General features: G+C 41.6%; 1 protein-coding gene across 5 annotated transcripts in view; it reads left to right on the top strand.

The window, feature by feature from the left end:
- The window catches only part of ablim3 (actin binding LIM protein family, member 3), a 56,159-nt gene that overhangs the window by 25,899 nt on the left and 7,018 nt on the right, over positions 1–23,242 (top strand). For 2 of the 5 annotated variants that reach the window (XM_074673829.1, XM_074673828.1), the window contains exons 3-14: positions 165–348; positions 7,546–7,661; positions 10,544–10,670; positions 10,794–10,887; positions 15,335–15,422; positions 15,532–15,590; positions 15,687–15,758; positions 18,076–18,237; positions 19,852–19,881; positions 20,020–20,146; positions 21,469–21,564; positions 21,856–21,906. In XM_074673829.1, the coding sequence (XP_074529930.1) occupies positions 165–348; positions 7,546–7,661; positions 10,544–10,670; positions 10,794–10,887; positions 15,335–15,422; positions 15,532–15,590; positions 15,687–15,758; positions 18,076–18,237; positions 19,852–19,881; positions 20,020–20,146; positions 21,469–21,564; positions 21,856–21,906 (1,206 nt within the window). The remainder of the gene's footprint in view (positions 1–164; positions 349–7,545; positions 7,662–10,543; positions 10,671–10,793; positions 10,888–15,334; positions 15,423–15,531; positions 15,591–15,686; positions 15,759–18,075; positions 18,238–19,851; positions 19,882–20,019; positions 20,147–21,468; positions 21,565–21,855; positions 21,907–23,242) is intronic. The other 3 variants (XM_074673832.1, XM_074673831.1, XM_074673830.1) reach the window with 2 other exon arrangements.

Raw genomic sequence — 23,242 nt, 5'->3', positions numbered from 1 at the left:
CATTTGTTATTTGATTTGACTTTAACAGAACATGACAGGAATAAACCCACAATGTTATTTCAGAGAATTGAGGCTAAAAATATCATTTCTGCTGTGGTCTGAACATTTGTGGGTTAAACTGTTTGCATAGGCTGCTCACAGTCTCTCCTCTGTTTTCTCCACAGTGTGTAACTGTGATCTGGCGCGATCTGGCTTCTTCCAGAAGAAGGGTGAATACATATGTACGGCAGACTATCAGCGTCTGTACGGGACACGCTGTGACCGCTGTGACACCTTCATCACAGGAGAGGTGGTCTCTGCTCTGGGACGCACATACCACCCCAAGTGCTTTGTCTGCAGTGTCTGCTGGTAAATATGAGCCCACAAACTCAAACATCCAATGTCCTGTATGTAAAACAGTTTTGGCAACATTTATGGTTGGACAGTAACACAGCAACATTTTGTTTTGGGGCTCTATGTTGGATCACCTGAGAAAAAGGACAAACAATGTAAGGCCAATGTTTCAGATGTGTGCATCAAGTCTTTTTTAAAAACGGTCATCTTTGCTAAGCTGCACCAGCAATATTCTCCGGTTCAACATATGACTAACATTATTATTTTGTCGACCCAAAATGCCAGTGACATCTCAAAGCGATAAACTGAAACCTCCTCTCGCCTCCGCGGCACCAAAAGGTTTTTACAGAATTGCCGTTTTGAAGACTGTCCCAAAGCAATAATTGAGCTCGGAGGAGAGAGGAGGGAGGAGGGAGGAGACTGATCGGAGGAGCAATGATTGAGGAGACACGAGAGCTGGCTTTCACTGACAAACACGCCCCCATACAGGATTTCGCTCTCTGATTGGACGCTGCAGCGGCTCCGTCTTCTCTACATGAACCTTCACAAACACAGCAGAGTTTATTAAGAGAGAAAAGACGAGCTGAAAACAGGCACTGAGGATCATTCAGAATCAGGTCATAAAGCTGGGAACAAAAGGTGTTTGTTGTGAGTTTAAAGCACACAGAATAAACAGAGAGCAGGTTTTCTTCATGTGATCGTGTTAAACAGGTCAGAGGAACAGACAAAGCCCTGGTACCATTTATGTTTTATTAGAGCTGTTACAGCGCACATGTTCAGACACACCAACAGCTGTTAGAGCTGACTGACAGAGGGTCCAGAGGTGATCAGCTGATGCAGTCATCACTGAAACACGTTATTTCATGTGACGCTCTGGAGAAGAGGACGTCCCATTGCTCTAAAAGCAAATCTGCTCCATTTCTCTCTCTCTTCTCTTTATTTCTTTGGGTCTCTCCCATCATCTCAGGTGGGAGGGACTAAGACACAAGGTAACGACGCAAGTAGAGGAAGGAAGGATGGAACTTTGGAGCTTTGATATGCACCCCTGGTCCCTAAGTAGCCACCCTATAGTTGGAGCTGCAGCTCTGGTTAATGGCTGCTGCTATAATGTTATTGTGCTGTAGACCCCTTTAAAACATAATTCATCATAAAGGTGTGACACATCTTGGCAAAAGAAGCAGCATCACTCTCCATTCATTTCGGCTAAGTAAGTGAAATCTAAATAAAACTGTAAGCAGCATTAAGACATCCAGTTGTTCCATGTTATATCGTGAACTAAAGTTCAGAACTAACAGTGCTGTGGAGAAAAGAGCAACCATGCTAACTAGTGACCTTTGGCCAAACATGTCAGTGATAGTCAGCTGACGGTCACTTGTTAACCATGTCACACTTAACACTGAAACACCTGCGACAGCCATGACTGAGCTGTTAAATGTGATTAATATAACCCTCCTTAGCTATCCAGGTTTGACTGTAAATAAGTTACATTAACCAATAAAGTTTCTAAATCCAGTTTTCAATTTGTGCAGTTAATGAAAAAGTTGGTCCAAAACCATTGTACTCCACAGTACTTTGGTTACATAAATGTGCATGCAACTGGTATATAAATAAAACACTTGTCAGGGGCTATTTGTTACCAACACAGGCTTGTGGATGTTCATCTGCAAGGAGGACCAAGGCTTGTGGTGCTAGCTCTGCTAATGTTAGCGTCAGTAAAACTGATTTTACATTGATTACTCACAAACTCTATGATTTTGTGATGGCTGCCATAAACAAACTGAGCTTGGCTTCCAAGAGAACATTACAGATCAATTAAAACATTTGCATTTCTTGTTGTTGAGCTGAACTCAATCACCCACAACAAATATATATTTTTTTCTGCTCTTGGTTTGTTGCCTTTTCTGGAGCATCGCATGTTTTCTGAAGCAGAGACTCTGTTCTGCTTTTTTGTCTTTTGGCCATCACCAACTTTTGGTGAAGTCTTTTGCTCCAGAATGCTCCACTGTGGAGTCCACTGTTTGCTGCTTGGTTGCTAACCCAGCATGGGTCAGATCATATAACTTAAAGCCCTTTTTTGGAGAGGGGGATTGTATCTGGTGATATTTGTCTTTTAGATCAGGGATAGGCAACCTAGGGCACAGGTGCCAGAGCTGGCACATGAGGCTATTTATGTTGGCATGCAAAGAATAATTTACAATGAGACAGAGGACCAAATAATTAAATAAATAAATAAAATAGTTGATAAAAGTATTGTTTTGTATTCTATTTAACACAAGAAATTTAGTGCACTATAAATGTTCTTCTGTAAAAATTTAACAAATAACTTAAAATAATGAATTTAAATAATTAGTGTTACAAATGTTCAAGTATGTCTGGCAAGTGTCTCCCCGCAAATCTCTTGGGATGCCAGTCGGCTAGCTCGCAATTACATTTATTTAGCGGCAAAACAATGTTAGCAAAGTATGGGAAACAAAGCAACACATTCAAAACTTTTTGTACTGGTAAAAAACAGCAATAGCAGGGAGTTAAAGCATATCTCACTGCATAACTAAGCATGGAAGGAGAGCATTCAAGGAGACTTTGTTATCCACTGACAATGAATTCATAAAAGAAGTATCTTAAAGTTGTAGGAGTCATGGAAAAGGTTGCCTGCCCCTGCTTTAGATTGTAAGTTTACTGTGTTTTTCAGGGTTTGGTTTAATTTGACAGTAAAATAAGGCAGTGGAAATTTGACTTGTCAAAGAAAAGGAAACAAAGCAGTGAATAACAGTGGAGTCACATTACCGAACGAGCGATGCACCGATGCTCTCTGTTTTTGTCATGAGTCACCGTTTTCTGCCCCGTGAGCACGAAATCCCTCCTCAAACCATGCTACACAAGTTTCATCTTCAGAATAAGAAATTCAAAAAGGTGATTCATTCCTGTATAGTGGGTGTATTAATGCCAGATATACAGCCTGTGAATCAGTCTTTTCTGAGCTCCTGGACATCAATAAATGTCTGATTAAAGCTCAGGCAGTCTGGCGTTTTGCTTAGTCGAAACACGATTCTTTAAGGAAAGCTGACCTGGTGTTTTACTCTGAGGTTTTTGTAAAAGTAGGCCATCTCTCTTCTGACCTCCATCACTTTTCATGTTAAGCTCCTCCTGAATGAACTAAGAGTCAGCACTCCCTGTTGGCTCTCTTTTCTCTCCTTTTCTATTTCACTGTTTTTGTCTCTTCCAAGGCTTTTGTGCTGCATGTATTTCAGCACCTCTTGCATTTTCACTCTAAATATGTGGGAACAAGTGTCTCATTTTTCCTTTTCTTCCTCCTCTTCCTCCTCCTCCACCTCCTCCAAGTTTTATCCTTTTTTAACTTTTTCAGAGGTTTAAACAAAAGCATGTATTTCCTTGTAAAAGAGTGCAGTTTGTGGTATATCAGCTAATAAACAAACAGTCTTACCAAGACGCTGAGGGGCAGAAAAAACTGACCCAACACCAACTGGCCAGAGACAGCCAGTGGAGCAGTCTTGGCAGTGATCAGGATGTCTGTGTGTGTGTTTATGTATGTGTGTGTGTTTGTGTGTGTCAGTGCATGTGGAGTCAACCAGAAGAGACAGCAAGAAGCCGAAGGGTGAATCTCTTCCTCCCCGCTCCGTCTGCCCTCTGTCACATTGCTTACAGTCCTTCCTTTTACCTCCTCTCCTCTCCTGTCTGTCTTCTCGGCACACGCCCTCCTCCTCCTCATCATCTGCCTTCCTCTCCTCATCATCATCCTAACTGCCATCATCCTTCTTTCCTCTCTTAATCATCATTCGCATCACATCATCTTCCATTGCGTCTTCATCATCCTCTGTCTTTCTCTTGTCATCCTAATGAAGGCAGATTGCAACTTTCCAAGGCGAGTTTCCTTTTTTTTGAAGTAACAGCGGTGATCAAAGCTGGAGGGTGCACCGCTGAAGCCAGAAATAGCTTTTACTTCTGCGGCCAGTTTTTTACGAAAAAAAAAAAAAGAGTAGGGGGGGTAAGAAAAAAAAACATGCATTAAATATGTAAACAGATTTAAATTTTTAAAGCACTGAGAAAGGCTGACAAGGCAAGAGCGTCTTGAGGGAAAGAGCAACACACAGGTAAAGACAAGGTCAAGATAACATACTCTTCTGCAGCACTTCCTGTGCTTAAAATGTGCTGTACTCTGGGGAAGCTCTGGTTATACATGTGAAAGATTCATCTTGTCATGCCTGGAAGTGGACACGGATGGAAACCACAGAAACAAGCTTCATATGTCTAATTACACTTCTCTGGTTTCTCTGTTTGCTCATCTGCCGGATGCTGTTGGAGACTGCTAACAGATTGTTGTCTGCGGCAGCGGCACCAACTGAGCAGTTAGATTCATATAAAACACTCAATAAAGAATACTTCTTATCAGCTTTCTTAGACTCACAGATTCAAACCTTCATCTATGTAATTTAAAGCGTAACATGTCTCCCCTGGCACATCTCCCTTGCCTTCTTGACCTTCCTTTCTGTTTTATGTATGGATAATGGATACAGTCTCCTTTAAATTATATAAAAGCTGAAAAGAACAAGCCTGAAATACTGTCGCTTCCCTCCACACACACACACACACAAACGTCCAGACAGAAACACTTGTAAACTTCTGGTTCCCTTTGCACGGCCCACAACCTCCAAAGCTGCGAGTATTTAACGCACAAACCTTTACTCCGTCTGGGTTTGTACATCTGAGTGTGAACATGGAAGCTCGGCACTCCTGTGCGCTGACTGCGAGCTCTGCTGGAGACTCTAGCCTCCCTCTGGGTCTTGGCTCGGGCTCCAGGCCTCGGTGGGGGAGTAAAAGGATTACCGCCGTCTATGTCTTTTTAAACAGCCTTTCCTAAGCCTTTTAGCCTTCCATTCACTCTCACAACCTACCCAGTCATAAAAATCAGTCCCCGTATTTAAAAAAATACTTGACAGGAGGAAAGACATGTAGAATGATGCAAGTTTGATATTATTAAATTAAATTTTGTTTCATTTGGATTTTATGTGTTCAGATGGTATTTAAAACGTTGTGCCCACAATGGGCCTCACTTACTAAAAATGCGTAGAAATGTTATTACTCACTCAAATCACCAAATGAGTCATGATGCAAGCACACCACCCAATTTTCTTATCTCCACCGAGGCTATGGTAGTGAACTAGAATCATCCTAAATTGAAGGACCTGTGCCACCAACCCGCAATCAGTATACTACCATGTCCCAATTTATCTATATAAGGACGTTTGTTCATTGCGTCAGAAGGCGCCATCGACCTTGACATCCGCATTGCCAGCGTCATCCACACAGCCCACTCACCCACCCCGTCACCCCAAGTCTTTAAGAGGTGATCAATAACCAGCAGGCTCTCCTGAGTACTGTAAGGAAAAAATATGAAGTGATAAGGAGGAGCAAGTTATTTCATGTCTTTATCCAGTTTGCATTTTTGAAATGTGCTTTAAGACTGACCTCTATTAGAAACGCTGCATTTACCAAACCCAACAATTTAATTAACATTAAATTTGAGAATGACATTTTAGAATATAAATTGTGATATTTAGAATTATAAAACTAAACATCTCATATAAGAATCAATGTTTGTAGTATGAAAAGAGTGAATATGCAACAATATCATAGTTATTTAAAACATTTAGTTAATTCACAGTTTTTATTATTGAATTGTATCAGAGTCTTTTTCTTTCACCGAAAGCAGTTTAATATGTCATGCATTTAGTTAAACGTGAATATGTTTACATTTTCTGAGAAAATTGGTCGTCTTTGGGTGTATGCGTAGTCTGAAGAGATTTTATTTTTGTTCAGAGTAAGAGCAAATTCAAGAAGTAAAATATTGATGAATCACAGATTTGTGCACCAAACGTTCATTTGAGCAATTAAGGCATTAAATTTGTGGGTACACACTGTTTGTGATTGAGGCCCAATGTTTTGATAAATTAACTCTCCTTTCTGAAAAGCTTTAAGCTACAACTGGGTCAAGACTGGGCTAGCTTGTTGTTTTGTTAGTTAAATATGCCATTTTTCCTTTTTCCAACCCTAACAAGGTACAGGCAGGTGGCTGCCTATCATAAGTCTGGTTCTGCCCAAGGTTTCTGTCAGTTAAGGACAGTTTCTACTCACCACTGTAACTTTCTTAAAGCTGCAGTACTTAGACTGTCCCTGTGGTACCTCTGAAGTAGCTTTACATGATTTTCTACTTAAAAAAGTGTTTCTCCTCACTCTGGTGTTTTTTAAAATACTAATTTTAGCAGCTGTCTGTGAGGCTCCTTGCTCCACACCCCCTAAATGATGTCGTCATCTAATTTCTTATGGACCTTTTTGCACTTTCTATACTCTTTCTTACTTTTGTTTTCTTAAATGCTGCGATGACTCCTGAATTTCCCCTCGGGGATAAATAAAGTATTTTCTATTTTCTATTTCTATTTCTAAAAAAGGCCAACCTTGGTGTTTGAGGCCCACTCCACCATGTCATGAACCATATATAAGATTGAACTGTGATGATCTATGGCATGTAAATGTGTTTTGGTTTGAATAGTTGGGCAAGGGGAGTGACACTTTTCTTGCCAGCTTCAAGTGGTCCTCAATGATATGCACTTTCAGAGTTTTTACTTCTCTTTTCATCACTTTCCTTCTCAGAAGTTTCTTCTTGGTTGGTGTATAAATTTATTCCTCCTGTAGTTAAGGCAAAAGCCTTGACATGATGGCAACAGCCGCATAGGGAGTAGACTACAGCAGAGTGAGCTGGGCGTACAGGCTGAGAGAGAAAGTAACTCCTCAGATCAGTATGCACTCCACATAGTCTCACTAATAAGTTTTCACTCTCGATGAGGGAGCCAGTTTGCCTTTAAGAAGCCTGTGGCAGCGTCACATTATCGGCTCTTTAATCACAGAGCAGCCAGGTGCTCCTGCAACAAACAACGTCCTATTAACCCGCAGCGGCAACTGTTTGGAAACATACTTTCAGGTTCACAGAGGACGTCAGACTGCATTTAGCCTGTGTCAATGGGATTATGGCCTGTCTGTCACCCAATCATGTTTCTGCCAGCACTCATTTGTTATTACCCTGTGTACACTTGGATGTGATGTAAACACACAGGATGACTGCAGGCATTGTAATCTTTCACTGTGTGCTTGTTTTCTGACTCTCTCCCTGTGTCTGCCTGTTATTTATTTCCTCCTCAGTAAACCCTTCCCCATCGGAGACAGAGTGACGTTCAGCGGAAAGGACTGCGTGTGCCAGCACTGCTCTCACACACTCATCAAGCCAAATGAACCTATCAAGATCCACGGGCCCAGCCGTAAGTCCGCCGTCCTCCTTCCTTTTAGGGCCATCACCCTCCACGGCTCTCCGAGTCTAATGTGACGTCTCTATGAGGCCTATTAAGCTCATTTAACCAATCAAGTGTCTGTCAAATCAGTGATCCGACCTGTAGCACTGATCTGCCAGCTGAGGATTACGCAATACAAACAGGCCCATAATTCATTCATTACTGTCAACATGCAGAGAGTAGATGATTTTATCTGTTCACTGCACATCTGTTCACATACTCCATCATGAGCACACAAACCTTTCACTGATGCACCACACGGTTAGTTAACAAATCAGTAAAAGCTGACCTGAATATCCCGTGTAATTAGCCTGGGCCTGCTTCTTCTGCAGTGTAATGCAGGATGTATGATCCCCGGCCAGAGCAGCAGAGATTGATAGTGAATCATTTGTTAAGTGTTGCGCACAGACAGCTCACTGCTGCTCGCTGGCTGTGCAGTGATAACAGATGCTGCAGAGGCAGTGAGTAACTGTCCTCCCCAGATCGCTCCATTCAGGAGGATAAAACCCAAACAGCTCCCCAGGTACATGTTCATCACTTTGTCTTATGAAGAGGCAGTCTGTGAGACGGCTCGCAAAGCGCAAACACTTAATGTTATGCACTTTTACTTTTCCTACATAATTTTTATGGGTAAGAATGCAAATGTGCTCTGAGTGCAGACCTATTTTTATAGACAGTAAAAAAATGATGACTTTAGGGGAGAGGCTGAGAGTCAGCTCTGGGTGTTGAGTGTTTTTAGTTAGTGTTTGACCAAACTTTTACACTGATAAATACAGCTTTGGAACCTCAATCAAAATTTCAAATAAAATGAATTATCCTTAAAGAGACAGTACCACTATTTTGTTACATTCTTACCAAGCAGCAACCTCAGGTCTAAAAATACAACCTGGATACAATCTGGAGTTTGTTGAGTGTCTGCTTGAGGCTGGCTCCAGAAGTACCAGAAAACACCAAGCCAAAAAAAGGTGTTTTCACAGCAGAAATAAACATTTTTCCAGCCTGTACATTGACAGATTTTTTTCTTATGCAGCAGTTTAGAAGATATCAAGATTTCAGGGTCACCCAAAAAGAGGCACAGCTCAGTTGATTGACAGGCAAGGGCCCTATAGCTGTTAGTGTGGAGGCTCAAAGCCCGCCCAGTTTCCTATATGGCCCCTTTCAGGGATTTGCTTCAAAACTCTGTTTCAAACCAAGCAGCAACCTCCAGTCTAAGAATATGAGACAATACGGAAGTGCTAAAATCTGATGTTTCTCGAGTGTCCGCCTGAGGCTGGCTCCAGAAGTACCAGAAGTCACAAACACACCAAGCCAAAAAAAGCTGTTTTCACAGCAGAAATTAACCTATTTACAGCCTGGTTCAAAAAACGTCTCCTGTCTGAATCACTAATTTCACTGTTGACACACACTGTACGGGGGTGAATTTTTTTCTAACTTGGCAGTTTAGAGAATGTTAAGATGGTAAGCTCATGCAATCAAAGGCACAGCTCAGGTCACATGACCGACATTCACCCTATAGCTGTACTCCAAGCCCTTGCCTCTACCAATATGGCTGCGATTGCCGGTTTGCTTCAAATTCCATTTCAGAAACAGACGGGTGACGTAGACTACATCTATTAATGATACAGTCTATGTGTCAAACACTAATAGGTGACATTGCTGAGACTGTTTCAATATATTATACAGTTTATGGCTACACCCTGTACAGGTCACCAGCCTCACATTGCTAACATGTACAGTTAAAATACAATTTACACATGATAGTATCCTGATCCTGGCACTTGATAGGATTTGTAGGATATGATCCACGGATGACTGCACTGACCACTGCACCATCGTGCATTTTAAACACAAAGACTCAGTATGAAATATATTTTGCTTTTGACAGCTAACTCAAACAAATGCTGAGATGAGAAACTGTGCAGCAGTTACTTTCTCCTCTGTAATTCAGTATTTCTAAAACCACTCCTTAAGATTTCTTCTCACGAGCTCTGTTACATCTTCGTCAGATGGGCTCATACTGTTTTTGTTTGGTTGCTAAAATGGGAACTGTATCATGACTCAGAGGAAAATCAGCTGTGCGGAGTAACAGTCTGGGGCTGAAATCCTGGCTGTATGGACTCAGCACTATCACCCAGAATGACAGTTGAGATTTATTTAGACTGCAGAAACCCAACTCAGTACACAGCAGTTTGTCTTTACCGCAAAACACAGTTTGTCTTAGCTGACAGGGCTGAGTGAAGTCGTCCCCTGTGCCTGCAGGCTCCTCTCAGGGGCAGCAGACCGGGTCAGAAAAGGTTAAGCTAAGCCAAACATCTTCCAAATGAAAACAAATGGAGCGCTGACCTTTTCCAGCATTTTGACACACTGCTGCCATGCATCATTTGAAGCCTCTTTGCTGTCCTGCTTCTTAGTGCTGGTCAATAACGCCTGCTGGGGGCATCTGAGTAGAATGCACAGTCTGCTAGTGTACAGCTTGTGAGAGTGAAAAAGACAGAGAGGGATTCAGACATGCCTCATGTGAGGGGGATTTTATGCAACTGTTTTAGCCCTGAGGCTGTTACAGTGCTACTTGCTTCCTGCCTGCATTCAATCATGTTTAACAGTGCTTACAGTTGAGAGAACAAGCCTCACAGCACTGCAATATCCCGCAGCAGTGTGGCTATTGATTAAGGCGGTGGCTGTGCCACAGGGGCTGTATCTACTCTTAAGAGGACTTTAGAGATAAACTGTTAAACCTTGTCTCACTTTGTCTCTCTCCTTCTCCTCCCTGCTCTATATTTATCCATCTGCACCCCCCTCCCCCTTTTTCTTTTCTTCACCTTTCATTTGCACATAATTCCCTCCTTCCTAAGACTGTGCTGGATGTGGAGCCGAGATCAAGCAGGGGCAGTCTCTTCTGGCGTTGGAGAAACAGTGGCACGTCAGCTGCTTCAGATGTCGGACCTGCAACATGGTCCTCACAGGAGAGTACATCAGCAAGTGAGTGTGAACACAAACACCAGATCCAGAGCAGAGGGTATCATATCTCCAAAAAGCACATAAATAGACATACTGTACGTCTCATATCCTGCAGCACTTTGATTTGTGCTCTCTGTGTTACAGGGATGGAGTGCCATACTGTGAGGCAGATTACCACGCCCAGTACGGGGTGAAATGTGAGACCTGCAGCAGATACATCAGCGGAAGAGTTCTGGAGGTGAGGAGCTGACAAGATATCAACACAGGGTGGAGTTAATGGAGATTTAGCAGCACATAATGCTGCAGCAGTACAGGCATCTGAATTGGGAGTTAGCTGTGCTAACTGAGTGTAATCAACGTTATCAGAACGGAGCAGTTGCGTTTGATTCTCGCCTCCTGTAAGCCCTGCTGTGCTTCAGGGAGAGAGCGACTTAAGATGAGAGCATGATAAAAAATGTTTGTCCTGCGTAGCTAACACCAAAACAAATTCAGCTGCAGCGTGGAAGCCTGCTCGCACATTGGTGCATATTTACACTTTTCCAGTTTGCTCCAAAGCCCAGATGAGCAGGAAACACTGATAGGAGGAGCAAAAAACAAGACCGAATTAAAACAACGTGTAAGGAGTTGAGAAGAAAAGGGAGTTATAAAAAGATCAGAGGGTAAAGAGCGGAGGAGAGACACAGAAGGAAAATTCGTCAGTGACAGAAAAGCACATTTTGCACTTTGCGTGATGTTACGTTGAAGCAGTTTTAAAAGAGACAGGAGTAAACATTCAGGAGAGGAGAGGAGAGGAGGAGAGGAGCTCAGGCAGAAGAGGATGGGTTTGCCAAAGAAGTGAAGGGGAAATGATGAGGGGAGTGGGGTTAAGAAGAATCAAAATGATAAAGTGCAAATGTTAATTAAATGTTTTGGAAGAGTCTCAGGAGTGTGTTTTCTGTGGGGACCTGAGGAGAGAGCAGATGTGGTACAACTTTAAAAAAAAAACACACACACACACACACATATTAACAACCCCCTCAAACACACACACACACGCACACATGCACGGGGCCCTTTTGGTCCCCTGCTCCTTTGCCTGTCAGAATGGCTGGTGTAAAGTGCTTTGTTCCTGCCTATCAGCCTCTCTGGGCTATTTATAGACATGGGGACATGTCAGCCTTTATCTGTGAAGCTCTCTCTCTCCCTCTCTCCCCGTTATGTCTCTTTCTCTGGGTGTGCGTGTGTGTGTGTGTGTGTGCTTGCGCGCATGACGCTCGCTCTTCACTCTTGTCACTCTTTTCCCTCCGTCAGATTTTGATATCATAATGTTTGACTCCTCAAGCTGCAGCAGGAAACTGAGTTGACTCAGAGTAAGTCAGGTGGGGAATGGGGGAGAAATCTCTGCCAACACACACTCCTCACACACTTCTCACACACTTCTCATTTAGGATGTGGATTACCTGCTGATGCCATCAGTGCCGTTTCACTGAAACTGGGATAAAACCTGTGTGAAACTTGAGAGGCTTGTTTGATCAGATTTTTGTTTGTTTTTGATAACTTGTATGAACAATTCCAGTTTAGTATAACTGTGTTCTCTTTTCACTTGGGCTGTCACTTTAACGCATTGATTAGATTAATTAATTACACCACAAATTAATGCATGTTAAAAACTAAAACAAGATTAACTCATTGGCTGTCAGCCACTTTCAGCGAATATTCAACAATCCTTCAAGACCTGAATAATATTGTTTTCTATGACCATGTAAACACCAAAACTGCCTTAGAAGAGTGGACTCTCTTCTTTTATGTCTCTCTTCATGTTTTTGATCCAAAAACCAGACAAATCAAACATTTTTTGATCACGTTCTTCTCCGGTGCTCCATCCTTTGATCCTCTCCATGATCGTCGTCTTTTCTCACGATCGCGCTGCTCTTTCTCTCTAAACTACAGTGACACATCCTCAGTTTGAGTGTGAGCTGCCTGAACTTTTCTGACTCGCAGCGTCTCTCTGTGTCTCTGTCATCTCACACCTTCTCCTCATATCCATGCTGACCTCTCATCCAAAGAGCGCACTGCTCTCACCCACAGTAGTTTATGAGCATGATTTTGACTGACAAGCTCCTTCAGACCCCGCCTCCCCCTGCTGAGAAAACATAATATACTTCTATAGACGCAGTAAACAGTTGCACGTCAATGGCAGCGAATACAGACATTTTAATCTTGGCCACTTGAAAAAAAACGTGGATTTACAAATCTCTTCTTCATGTATTCATATGATTAGTCATGCAGTACAATTTTGTATTGTCTTAGAATTCAGATTCTTTATTTGGGTGCCTTAAGCAGATATAAGGTTAAAATATCATTAGTTAGATTAATCAATTAGAAATCCTGTTATTAATTAGACCAGCTTTTTTAATCGCCTGACAGCACTACTTTTCACATGAAGTTGTGATGTTTGTGGCTCTTGATTACATGTCAATCAACTTTTATTATTGAGATTAGAACATTAATGCCTTCGCTTTCAACATGAATCATTTTTGAGTCTGGTATTTTTGAGTTAACAGACACAGTCAATCCTTGGTGGCTAATGACATAGAGGTCTTCATGTGGAGCAGCTCTGCAGCTGACAGAGTGACCTCCTGTATTCACCTGCAGCCTGGTTTGTTAACAACGTTGTGGTGGTAGTCTATAAAATATGACTTAACCCAAGGTTGAACTGTCTATTTCAGTGTTTTCACACAGGGTTATTGGCAGGGGCAGATCCAAAGGGGGTGACATGGCCACCTTGAAACCTGTTGGAGGCTGTTTGCCTTGTCAGAGGCAGGACCTCAGTTGAAATCAGTCATTTGACTGTGTTACTGCAGCCTGTTGGATTATTTTTTATTACCATTTTTATTACCAAGGAGGTTATGTTTTGGGGAGAGTTTGTCTGTGAACAACACAACTCAAAAAGTAACAAACAGATCTTGATGAAATTTTCAGGAAGTGTTCAAAATGGAATAAGGAAGAAAAGATTAAATTTTGGAGGTGATCCGTATCACCGTCTGGATTTTTCTTAAAGGATTCTTTATCATTGTAAGATAGGGCCGTTTTCACCATGTGTGTATATAACTCCACTATAAATGGTCGGATTGCTTTTTAAAACAATACAAGACAAGGTCACCATAATTTCTGACAGATGTAAAAGAACGATCCGGATCCTGGCAATATTCTGGATACTAAGATCTGGAATATGAAATATGTACTGGCTCATCATCATTTTCAACACTGTCAGGTAACAAATTATCATACAAACCTGCAACTAACACCAAATTGTAGCAGACAGTCTGCTGAAAGGGAGTATAACATTAAAGTAGGACTAAAGTGTTGGTGACAATCACAATATGCTTGGTGGAGGTCTGCGCTCTTTGAGTGCTTTTCTAGTATAAGCTTCATTTTTGTCAAATTCATGCCTTGTTGTCTGTTTTACCATCACAGGAGCTTGACAACTTCTTTGTCAGAGTTTCTTTTTCCCAATGCTGAAAACTCAAAATAATCTCTGGATGTGCTCATTTCTGTTTTGTTGATGAGGCTTGTTTCACAGAGCTCTGCTTCAGACCAGATTTCTAGTGCAAAGGTTGTTTCTTAATGAGAAGCTGTAAAGCAGAGAAAGCTAGAAATAAAAAAAAAACAGGAAGTAAAGAACTGGATCATAAAATCTCCTCTCTTTAGTTTCACTGCTTTCCTCCTCCTTACTTCCTTCCCTGGCGTCTGAGTTCACCAATAAATATAGCAGCCTATTAATGCCACCATAGAGGATGGAGGGGGGGGCTCATTAGAAACGGTAACAGCAGCTGTTCAACTGATACCTCAGGAACCCAGACGGTAAACGCTCTGCTGCTTGGAAAGCACAAGACTGAGAGGCTGCATCCTCAGGCTGGCTTTCCTTTCAGAGAAACCAGAGACAGAGAGGCAAAGCAGGGATTGAAGATGTGGCTGAGATTCAATTAAGAAGCATACTTTTTATTGGCAGACAGAAATGTCTCATTTTTCTGCAGATCGCATAAAATACTAGCATAAAAAGAAGGGGATGTCAGAGGCACATAATCAAAGGGAACCCACAAACATTGAATTACAAAAGCTGGGAGTGTTCAGGTGAGTCCCAGACATGCAGCTATAAATAGAAACTGTCTGATGGTATGACAGGAATGCAGAGGTGACAAGACGGGGCCACACCTCAGCCGTGCAGGGACACATTTGAGACACCTCAGGACTGCATTAATGGACACAGTGACGTCATACTGCATCATTTCATGTGTCTGTCTCACTACACATGCACCACGTGTGTTTGGGCATGGTCCCTTGGGGTGCTCTGAATGTCCAAGGACATGTGTCGCACTCGTGTGTCCTTCACGTACACAGCAACCTGGGCTTACACAGCCTCACATGTTCCCCTGAATGACTGACCCATCAGGATCTTTGCTCTAATTATCGTACGGGGGGAATGGGTGTGCTATTCGCTGATGAAGCAACTACAGGCGATGATATAATGTCTCAATACACTCTGAGGCCATTGCTGGTCAGGTGATATACAGTAGAAAACATATGGTGGTAATGACCTGCTCAAGGTGGGGGTACGGTTTGTAGATTAGCCCACACTGTGTGAAGCTGTTCGTGATGATAATTTATGTTCAGTCACACCTCCTCTCTTGCTCATCTTCTCACAGGCCGGAGGAAAACACTATCATCCGACCTGCGCACGATGCTCCCGCTGTAACCTGATGTTCAAAGAGGGAGAGGAGATGTACCTGACAGGTGAAGCTTAGTACCATCTTTTTGTGCACACACTTAAGAGTACATGCCCATGTAGATGAATGAATGGCATGTGGGAACACCCAATCTGTCTTCTCTGACTCTTCTTCAGGATGCGAGGTGTGGCACCCATTATGCAAGCAGGCGGCGAGGGCAGAGAGGAGACTCAGGGTGAGATAGAGTTTGAAATGAAAATGTTCAGAGAAATTGAAATCTGTAATTTCATCACAGCAATGTCTGTTTCCTTTGTCTGTTTGTGCCTCACAGCACAGACGTCTGTCGGAGGCCTCCATCTCTCCGCCTGGCTCCTCCATAGGCTCTCCCAGCAGAGTTATATGTGTAAGTAAACCGTAACTTTAAAGCTCCCTGTCACTTTGACTGTCACTCCAGCTGGCACCAAACTTATCCTGAAAGCACAGTCACTGCACCAGAAACACAAGCACTACCCAGAAAGCTCGAATGATTCAGCACCACATAGAGAGGCTGCTCACTCCTTTGGCCTGTTCACCTGTCTGTGTCCTGTCCTCTGTTGAAGCAACTTCAGTGAGTCAGAAGCAGGAAATATGAAGGGTATTATCCTGCTGTTCAAAAGCATTATGGACCATTTTTAATATCATGAATGACCATCGCCAGTCATCAGTTTCTAAAAAATAGTTCCAGAAATCGAGTACTTTTTTTTTTTTTTTTAATAAACCCTGTTGGAAGTTAACAATTTTTGAGTCCAGTGTTGTATAAATAAGGCTAAAGAAGTCGAAATCTTGGCACAAATGATATTGGCCCTGGTGGATAAGTACTCAAAATATGAAAGATTCAGTAACATTCAATTCGTAGTTCAACAAATGTAGAAAATTTTATTTTTGTCTTTAACATTAAAACCTGAAATAAAGAGAAATACTTAATCTAAAACACTAAATATCAGCATATTGGCATTAAAACTGTAATACATGCTTATTTTAGCATTTAGTTTAATAAAACTACCACTCAAGACTCTAAATCGTTTTCCTTTTCACACATGAACTCTATTTAAAATCAATTAAGGGCCGTGATAGTTTCAGGAAGTGCTGTTCACACATGCATCTCATAAGAGAAATATTTGTGAGTCTGATCTTTTCTTGACTCTACCTCCCGACATAGTTTACAATACCCAAAAAAAAATACACAAGAGCGGCATCTGTCCACCACCAAGAAACTTTTCAGAAATAAATTACTTGAATTCAAGGCAGCCAAATGATATCTTCAAATCACCACAACAATCAGACGTGACAAACATTTCAATGAGGTGTATTAATTTTCTAAAGTTTGACCACAGCCCATCTGGAATGGATGGGGAGCTGAATTTTTTGACCCAGCCAGCCACCAGGGGAGCAGTGTTTGTGGCAACCTCACAGTCGATGATGTAAAATGGGAAAGGGAGAAGGTAGCGTACCAGCACTCTACCAACTTTCTTGCAATTCCAAAATATCACCTGTGGATACTCATTCAGTCGACTCAGCTTTTCACGACTGTTTTACCGGAGCGCTAAAATAATAAAGTTAGCACGAGGTCAGGGCTTTTAGTATTCACACATGCTGCCCATCAGCAACGTGGGGACATTTTTAAGCTGTGCAGCTCATGTGTAAAAGAAGATTTGCTGAGACTTCAAGCTGACAAAGCATTTATTCCTTAATTAATTGATAACTTAATACTGTTTTCAAGAAAGGGAAGAAATCTTTAAAAAGTCGAAGCACATAAAAGTATCTGAAGTAAAAAGAAAAAAAGAGAATCATTATTACTGCACCAACCCAACACACACCGACTTCAGGATGATCGTCCTCGGGGTTGTGGCCTTAGGCTTTTAACTTTAGTAGCGCTCCCCTGTGATTAGTATTCTGCAGCCGTGTCTTAAACACACAGGTATAGTATTAAATAATATCACAATGGTATTATATATTGTAGTGAAACGGAAGAGAGTACCTTTAATGTGAAAATATAAATGTGCACACTTAAGTGTAAACAAAGAATTGCAAAAAAAACTTCAATACTGCTTCTAACAATAATGATGATAATAAAAATATAAAACAGACTTAGTGTATGTGAAGGTAGTTGCTCGGGGCACTTCACAGTTGGACCACTCTGTCCAAGTGTGCTGCTTGGCAGTTTGCTGAGTGTTGCTGCATGCTGGCTGTATTAGCATGTCGAGGGTTGTCTGCATGCTTGCAGGAGTCACTGCTCTCTGCTCAGCCCTGCCCCGCTCTGCTCTGCTCTCGTCTCATAATCAATGACCTTTCTGTTTAAGGTGATGGATGAGGGAGAAATGCAGTGTAAGCATGCTTCTCCTCCATGCTGTCTCCTCTCTCCCTCTTTCTTCTTTTTCTTGCTCATCTGCTCTCTTTCTCACACATGCTGAGCCCCTGAAGGTCAACAACTTACACCGCTGTCAGGTTGTGCAGCATGCATGTGTACGTCTGATGAGTGCTCACACACACACACACACACACACGCACATGCATATGTAGATGTGTGTGTGCTTCATCAGCTCTTTCCCTCACTGCTGCATGATCTGCCGTCTTCTGCTGGTGGAGTTTTACTCTGCTTTGTTCCTGTGAATCGTCCATGTGTTTGATGTTGGGTCTTGTTGCTGTTGTCTTTGGTGTGTGTGTGTGTATCCTCTCTCCAGGCCAGAGTGAAGAATGAGATCCTAGATTATAAGGACCTAGCTGCCCTGCCAAAGGTCAAGGCCATATATGAGGTCCAGCAGCCAGACCTCATATGCTCCTCATACCATCCCTACCACAGATACACCCCTGATGACAGGCTAGACACTTACAGCTATGGGGAGGTACTACAGCTACACACTCCAGGCCAGACTGAGGGTTCCCCTCATCATCAGAGTGTTTCAGGAAAAACACTGCGCAGCTTTTAAAAGGAGCTGTTCTGACAAGAAATGTGTTTGTCATTACAACTCAGCAATGTAGTTTTTGTTGGGCTCATTATTTTCATTTTTTCATGATTGACTTAATTCAATAAATTGGAAAAATGAACGTTTTCATTTTGGATAAAATGTTTAATTTGAGAGGCATTTCTCAAGGACACTTTTGTCAATATCAAAGGTGAAAAAGAACTTGGTACCCTTCAGTATCTCTTAGGTAAAGCAGCATTACAAGAATATTTGATCTATTGTAAAAAAAAATATTCTTGTTACCATTTTTAAAAGTAGTTTTCAAATGAAAATAAAAAAATGTTGAACTGAAATTTCAGCAAAATTTTGTCAAACTGAAAATGATGAGCCTGTCTGTAGTTGTTTTCATTTGGAGTGAGTGCTTTGTAGATTACACGCTGATTTTCTGGTAAGTGTCTCTTTCTGAACAATTCAATCATTCAGACCTTATTTGTAAAGCACTTTTTTTTTTTACCTCTGATGCAGCACAAAATGCTCTAAATAGACAGAAAATCAATAAAACAATTAAAAAGCACTTCCCGAGCAAGGTTTAAGACAAACTTAACAAGTATAATATGTCCAACAACAAGCCCAAAAAAGTAATAAACAAATAATAATAAAAAATTATAAATCAAAAACAGAAACTGATAAACTGGCGGGACACTTCTGAAAGTTCCTATTGATGGAATACAGGGCCATACTATTAATTGCTCACATACAAAGAACAAATTTAACAAATTAAAACAAGATTTTAGACGTCTTTCATTCTTAACACACAAACACTAAGGAGCAGGCCATTAGCTTAGCTTGCTAATATCAAAAGAATGGGCGGTGGTCGGGGAATAGTTTGTTGCTTTTCAGTTTATTCAGAAAAATCCCTGCATTAGCAAAATTGATTTACCCAACTGGATTGAGAAATGTCTCTTATCTTGTACACAAACAACTTCAGGGCAGATTCAGGGTGTTGTCTTGAGCCCTGGTGAGAAATGTTATCGCTAGTTCCCACCAAGCGCAGTTATCAAACCCAGATCCAATCTGTGCTTTGATAAAGGAAATTAACTTGTGGGCATGTTAGCTTTTATGGGAATGTTGGTCTGAAAATAAGGTGTGGTCGCGTGTATGTTGCTGTTTTGAGCACACTAGCAGTAACTGTGTCCTAAACCAAAAATCACTTTATTAAGTCTGCTGCTCTGTACTTAGCTGCTTTTTGGAGGATGATTTACAAAGATTAGCAAACATTGGTGAGTCTGATGGATTGAAAATCAATACTTGTATCAAGAAAGCAATTGGTTTCAGTTCTTGACAGGTCTATTTCTTACACTGACTTTAAAATAGAGTTAACGTGTTGTCCAACGAAGAAAGCACACACAAAATATGGATGTTTGTATAAAACAGTGATTGAACTTGTCAGACCATTTGGTTTTTTCTTGCAGCTCTGATATAAAAACATGCTTTGTGATGTACTGGTCCGCTACTTTACAGATAATAACTCTTCTCTGTTTTCTGATCCTCCAGTCACTTGGGACACTCTCCCCCTATTCTCAGGTAAGAGCCCCCCCTCCACCTTTATCAGCTGAGCATTTTAGATGAGTTTAAACATGTCAGCATTTCACATTAGCCTGTCGATGAACTATTTGTCCCCGCGTTGCTTTCACCTCAACCTTGTCTCCCTTTTCTTCTCAGGACTACGACAGCCTGGACATGAAGCAGAGACGATGTTCCAGTCCAGGTTTTATTGACTCGCCCACGTTTAGTCGTCAAGGCATGTCACCCATCATGCCTCGCTCCCCACAGCACTATGTCTACCCTGGTGAGTCAGATGGTTTTCTGTTAAAAGACGTCATGCTGTGCCTAATGTGAAGTACACGTCAAACAAAGTTGAACAATTTATCTGCTGTCTGAATAGTTTTTTTTTAATTTATTAAATTATTATAAATTATTACACTCAAGCTAAGTAATTTAAAGGAATGACTGGGCATTCTGGGAAATGTTTTTATTTGTTCCCTACAAATGTTGAAATTGTTAAGCTGATACTGCATTTATTGGGATCAGTTTAGTTTAAAACTACTGTTGTAAGCTTAGCTGAAGCTACCATAATAAGCTAACCTGACTCTTAAGTTGCCTTCGATCTCGTTAGGGTTTATGACAACCAGCATGGGGGAGTGTTTACTCTTTCCCGTTTTAGGTCAGGATTTTACATACACAAGCACTACTAAGTACAGGTTTGGTCATTAAATGTCACATTTTATGGGCTGGGAGGAAAGCCAAAGACCCAGAAATTTCACTAAAAGACTTAATAAAGTGATTTTTGCATAATATGGGACCTTTAAACACAATTCTATGAACTTGAGGTAAAACTTTCAGCATGTATTTAAGCTAAACAATGCCACAACAACCAAGTAGCTTTTTCCCCTCAGGCTTCTATTCAATGGATGCAGGAATTAGTAAATTAACAACATTAGATTATTTAACATTTACATATGCTGTTCTTTAGCTGCTGCTTTGCCCACACTGACACTCTTGGTCATTTTTACGTTTGCATTCCCAAGCCAAAACTAAGATGCTCACAGGGCAGCATCTTTATTTGTTTGAAGGAAGGTGCTGGACGGTTTCTTGTCTATTCAAACATTTCCACACAGACATCACCAGAAAATATCCATCGTGTCAATATGGTCTGTTTTCATATCCCTGTACTTTCAGCAAGACAACAAGTCGCAGTGGGTGTTTCCCAAAATGTGAAGCTGCTCCTTTAAGAATAGTTATGTTGCTTGTCATTCCAATTTAAAATCATTGTCATTTTCATTTGTTAACTAACATACCATCTTAGTATATCAGTTTGAGGGGATCACCTCCTCAAAGCAGAATCTCTTTAACATCTTTCCCCAAAAAAAGTTGTTCTGCTGTATCACATCCTGCATTCATCTCATTTAACTCTTACACATGTGCACTGACACTGAAATTACCGTGGTATGAAGATCAGAGAACTTCCTTTGTCATCACACAAGTGGAAAAGTTAACCGGTATCGCTCAGCTATTTGAAAGTTTGTTTTCATCTTCACGGATGACTCTTGCCTTGAAGCCTTCCTTCATGCTCATGTTTCCTTTGCTGTGATTGGCTGTGGCTGGCTGCAGGCTCTGAAAGTGGCAGGAGTTCACCTTATTACGGCCAAGAGGGGCGGTCAAGCACACCCACCACAAACCAGCCCCCTAAACATTTTCATGTACCAGGTAGGACTCCTCATCTCCTCATCGCTCTTCACAGAGACTTTTTTTTAACTAGCCATTTCTCACTAACGCTGATCATTTAGAAAGGTCATTTTATGTTTCCGGGGAATGAGGGGGTGTGAGAATGTGGCTAAGTTGTATTTTTATTCCACACATAATTGCTCTGGTGTATTCTCCCCCTTTAATTGCATTTAAATCATCTTTCCAAACCACACCTTCTCCCTTGCGTTAATCCCAGCAGATTCACTGCCACTCCTCCACGTTTCACTTCTCCATCTCCTCTTCTCTCCTCAGCCACAGGAGACCCCAACATCTACAGGAAGCCTCCCATCTATTCCAGAGCGGGTACAGTGCAGTTAGCCGCGCCTTAGCCTGCCTGTCCTCTTGTTACTTTAGCCATGCTGTGCTTGAGTACTCGCCGTAGATGTTTCTTTTACTGACCTATTGATGTGTTACACCAGCCCCCTGTGAATCAGTCCTATTGATGTTCCAATTATCACCGAAATTGAGGCCATCAATAACATAACTGGATAAACAGAAAGGGTTCAGTCTGCGCTTTAAAATGCTTTTGGAAGGTATACGAGTCTTTGTTTAATGCATAAATCTTTAGCAGCTGAATCCAAATGGAAAAAGGTTGCGTGTTAAGCACAAGCACACTCTGTTGCTCCTGTGTGCATCTTCCAGGAGCAATGACAGGTTCTTGTGGACAAATAGGCCTGGAATAGACCTTGAATGAAGTGAAGGGCGCTCAGGCGTGACATGTGTTGAGTTGATGGGACTCTAAGGACACACAACTCAGCAGAACAGAACAATGAAAGAAGCACTAAAGGAAACTGTCTGATAACTGGAATTTATACTTTCTTTGGAGACATCTTTTTTGTCTCCAGCTGAGCAGTTGGTGTGATTTAAGGAGATGTAAGTGTTTGAATCTGGAGACAGCTGTGTGCCTGTAGGTTGGTGAAAACAGTGTGAATGTGAGAGGGGGGAGTCTGATTTCTTAACTGTGTGGATTTGATGTTGTTCAGTCAAACTGCATGGCAGTGCAGTTAACACAAGATGCTATTTTTGCCCTTTTTTTCAAACAAGTCATTAAACTTGGATGCACTTCAGCGGGCTCCAGTACAAACATTCATGAGAAAAAGATGCACTATCCCCTTGTCAAATTAGACTAGAAAAGATGTTCAGCTGAGAGTCATAAGACTGGGGATCTCTTGATGGAGGATAGTGTATCTTTGTTGTTGTCCTGCATGGTCCTCTGTGCTGTTATTGTTTGTGTGTGTGTTTGTGGAGTCAGCTCTGCAAAGCTGTGTTCAAACACTTCTCTATGTCTCAACTAGCTTGTAATCAGTACATAACTGGCCATTATGTCCCCGGAAAAGACATTTTGTGCTCGCACAGATTCAAGTAAAAGGTTAAGATGGCAAATAAAAACACCCTCTGACTTTTCAGTGTGGCTGTGCTGACATTCAGCACACATTTCAGCTTCAGTCCCATTGATCCTCCTCGTTCTTTATGTCTTCCTGAACAGCTATTGATTATCGTTTCCTCTTGTTTCAGCACTAAGCAGGATTGATGTAAATCCAAAGCCACTGCAGACACACGAGAAGTTGTGTTGCTGTGCGCATTAAATGCCTGTTATGTACTATTCTGTGAACACATTTGCTACCTGTGCAGTTGTCTG

Source organism: Halichoeres trimaculatus, unplaced genomic scaffold (genome assembly GCF_033239565.1).
Source record: "Halichoeres trimaculatus isolate MK-OKI-2021-1 unplaced genomic scaffold, fHalTri1.1 fHalTri1_scaffold_7, whole genome shotgun sequence".
Taxonomy (NCBI): Eukaryota; Metazoa; Chordata; class Actinopteri; order Labriformes; family Labridae; genus Halichoeres; species Halichoeres trimaculatus.
This window is presented reverse-complemented; position numbering and strand designations above follow the sequence as displayed.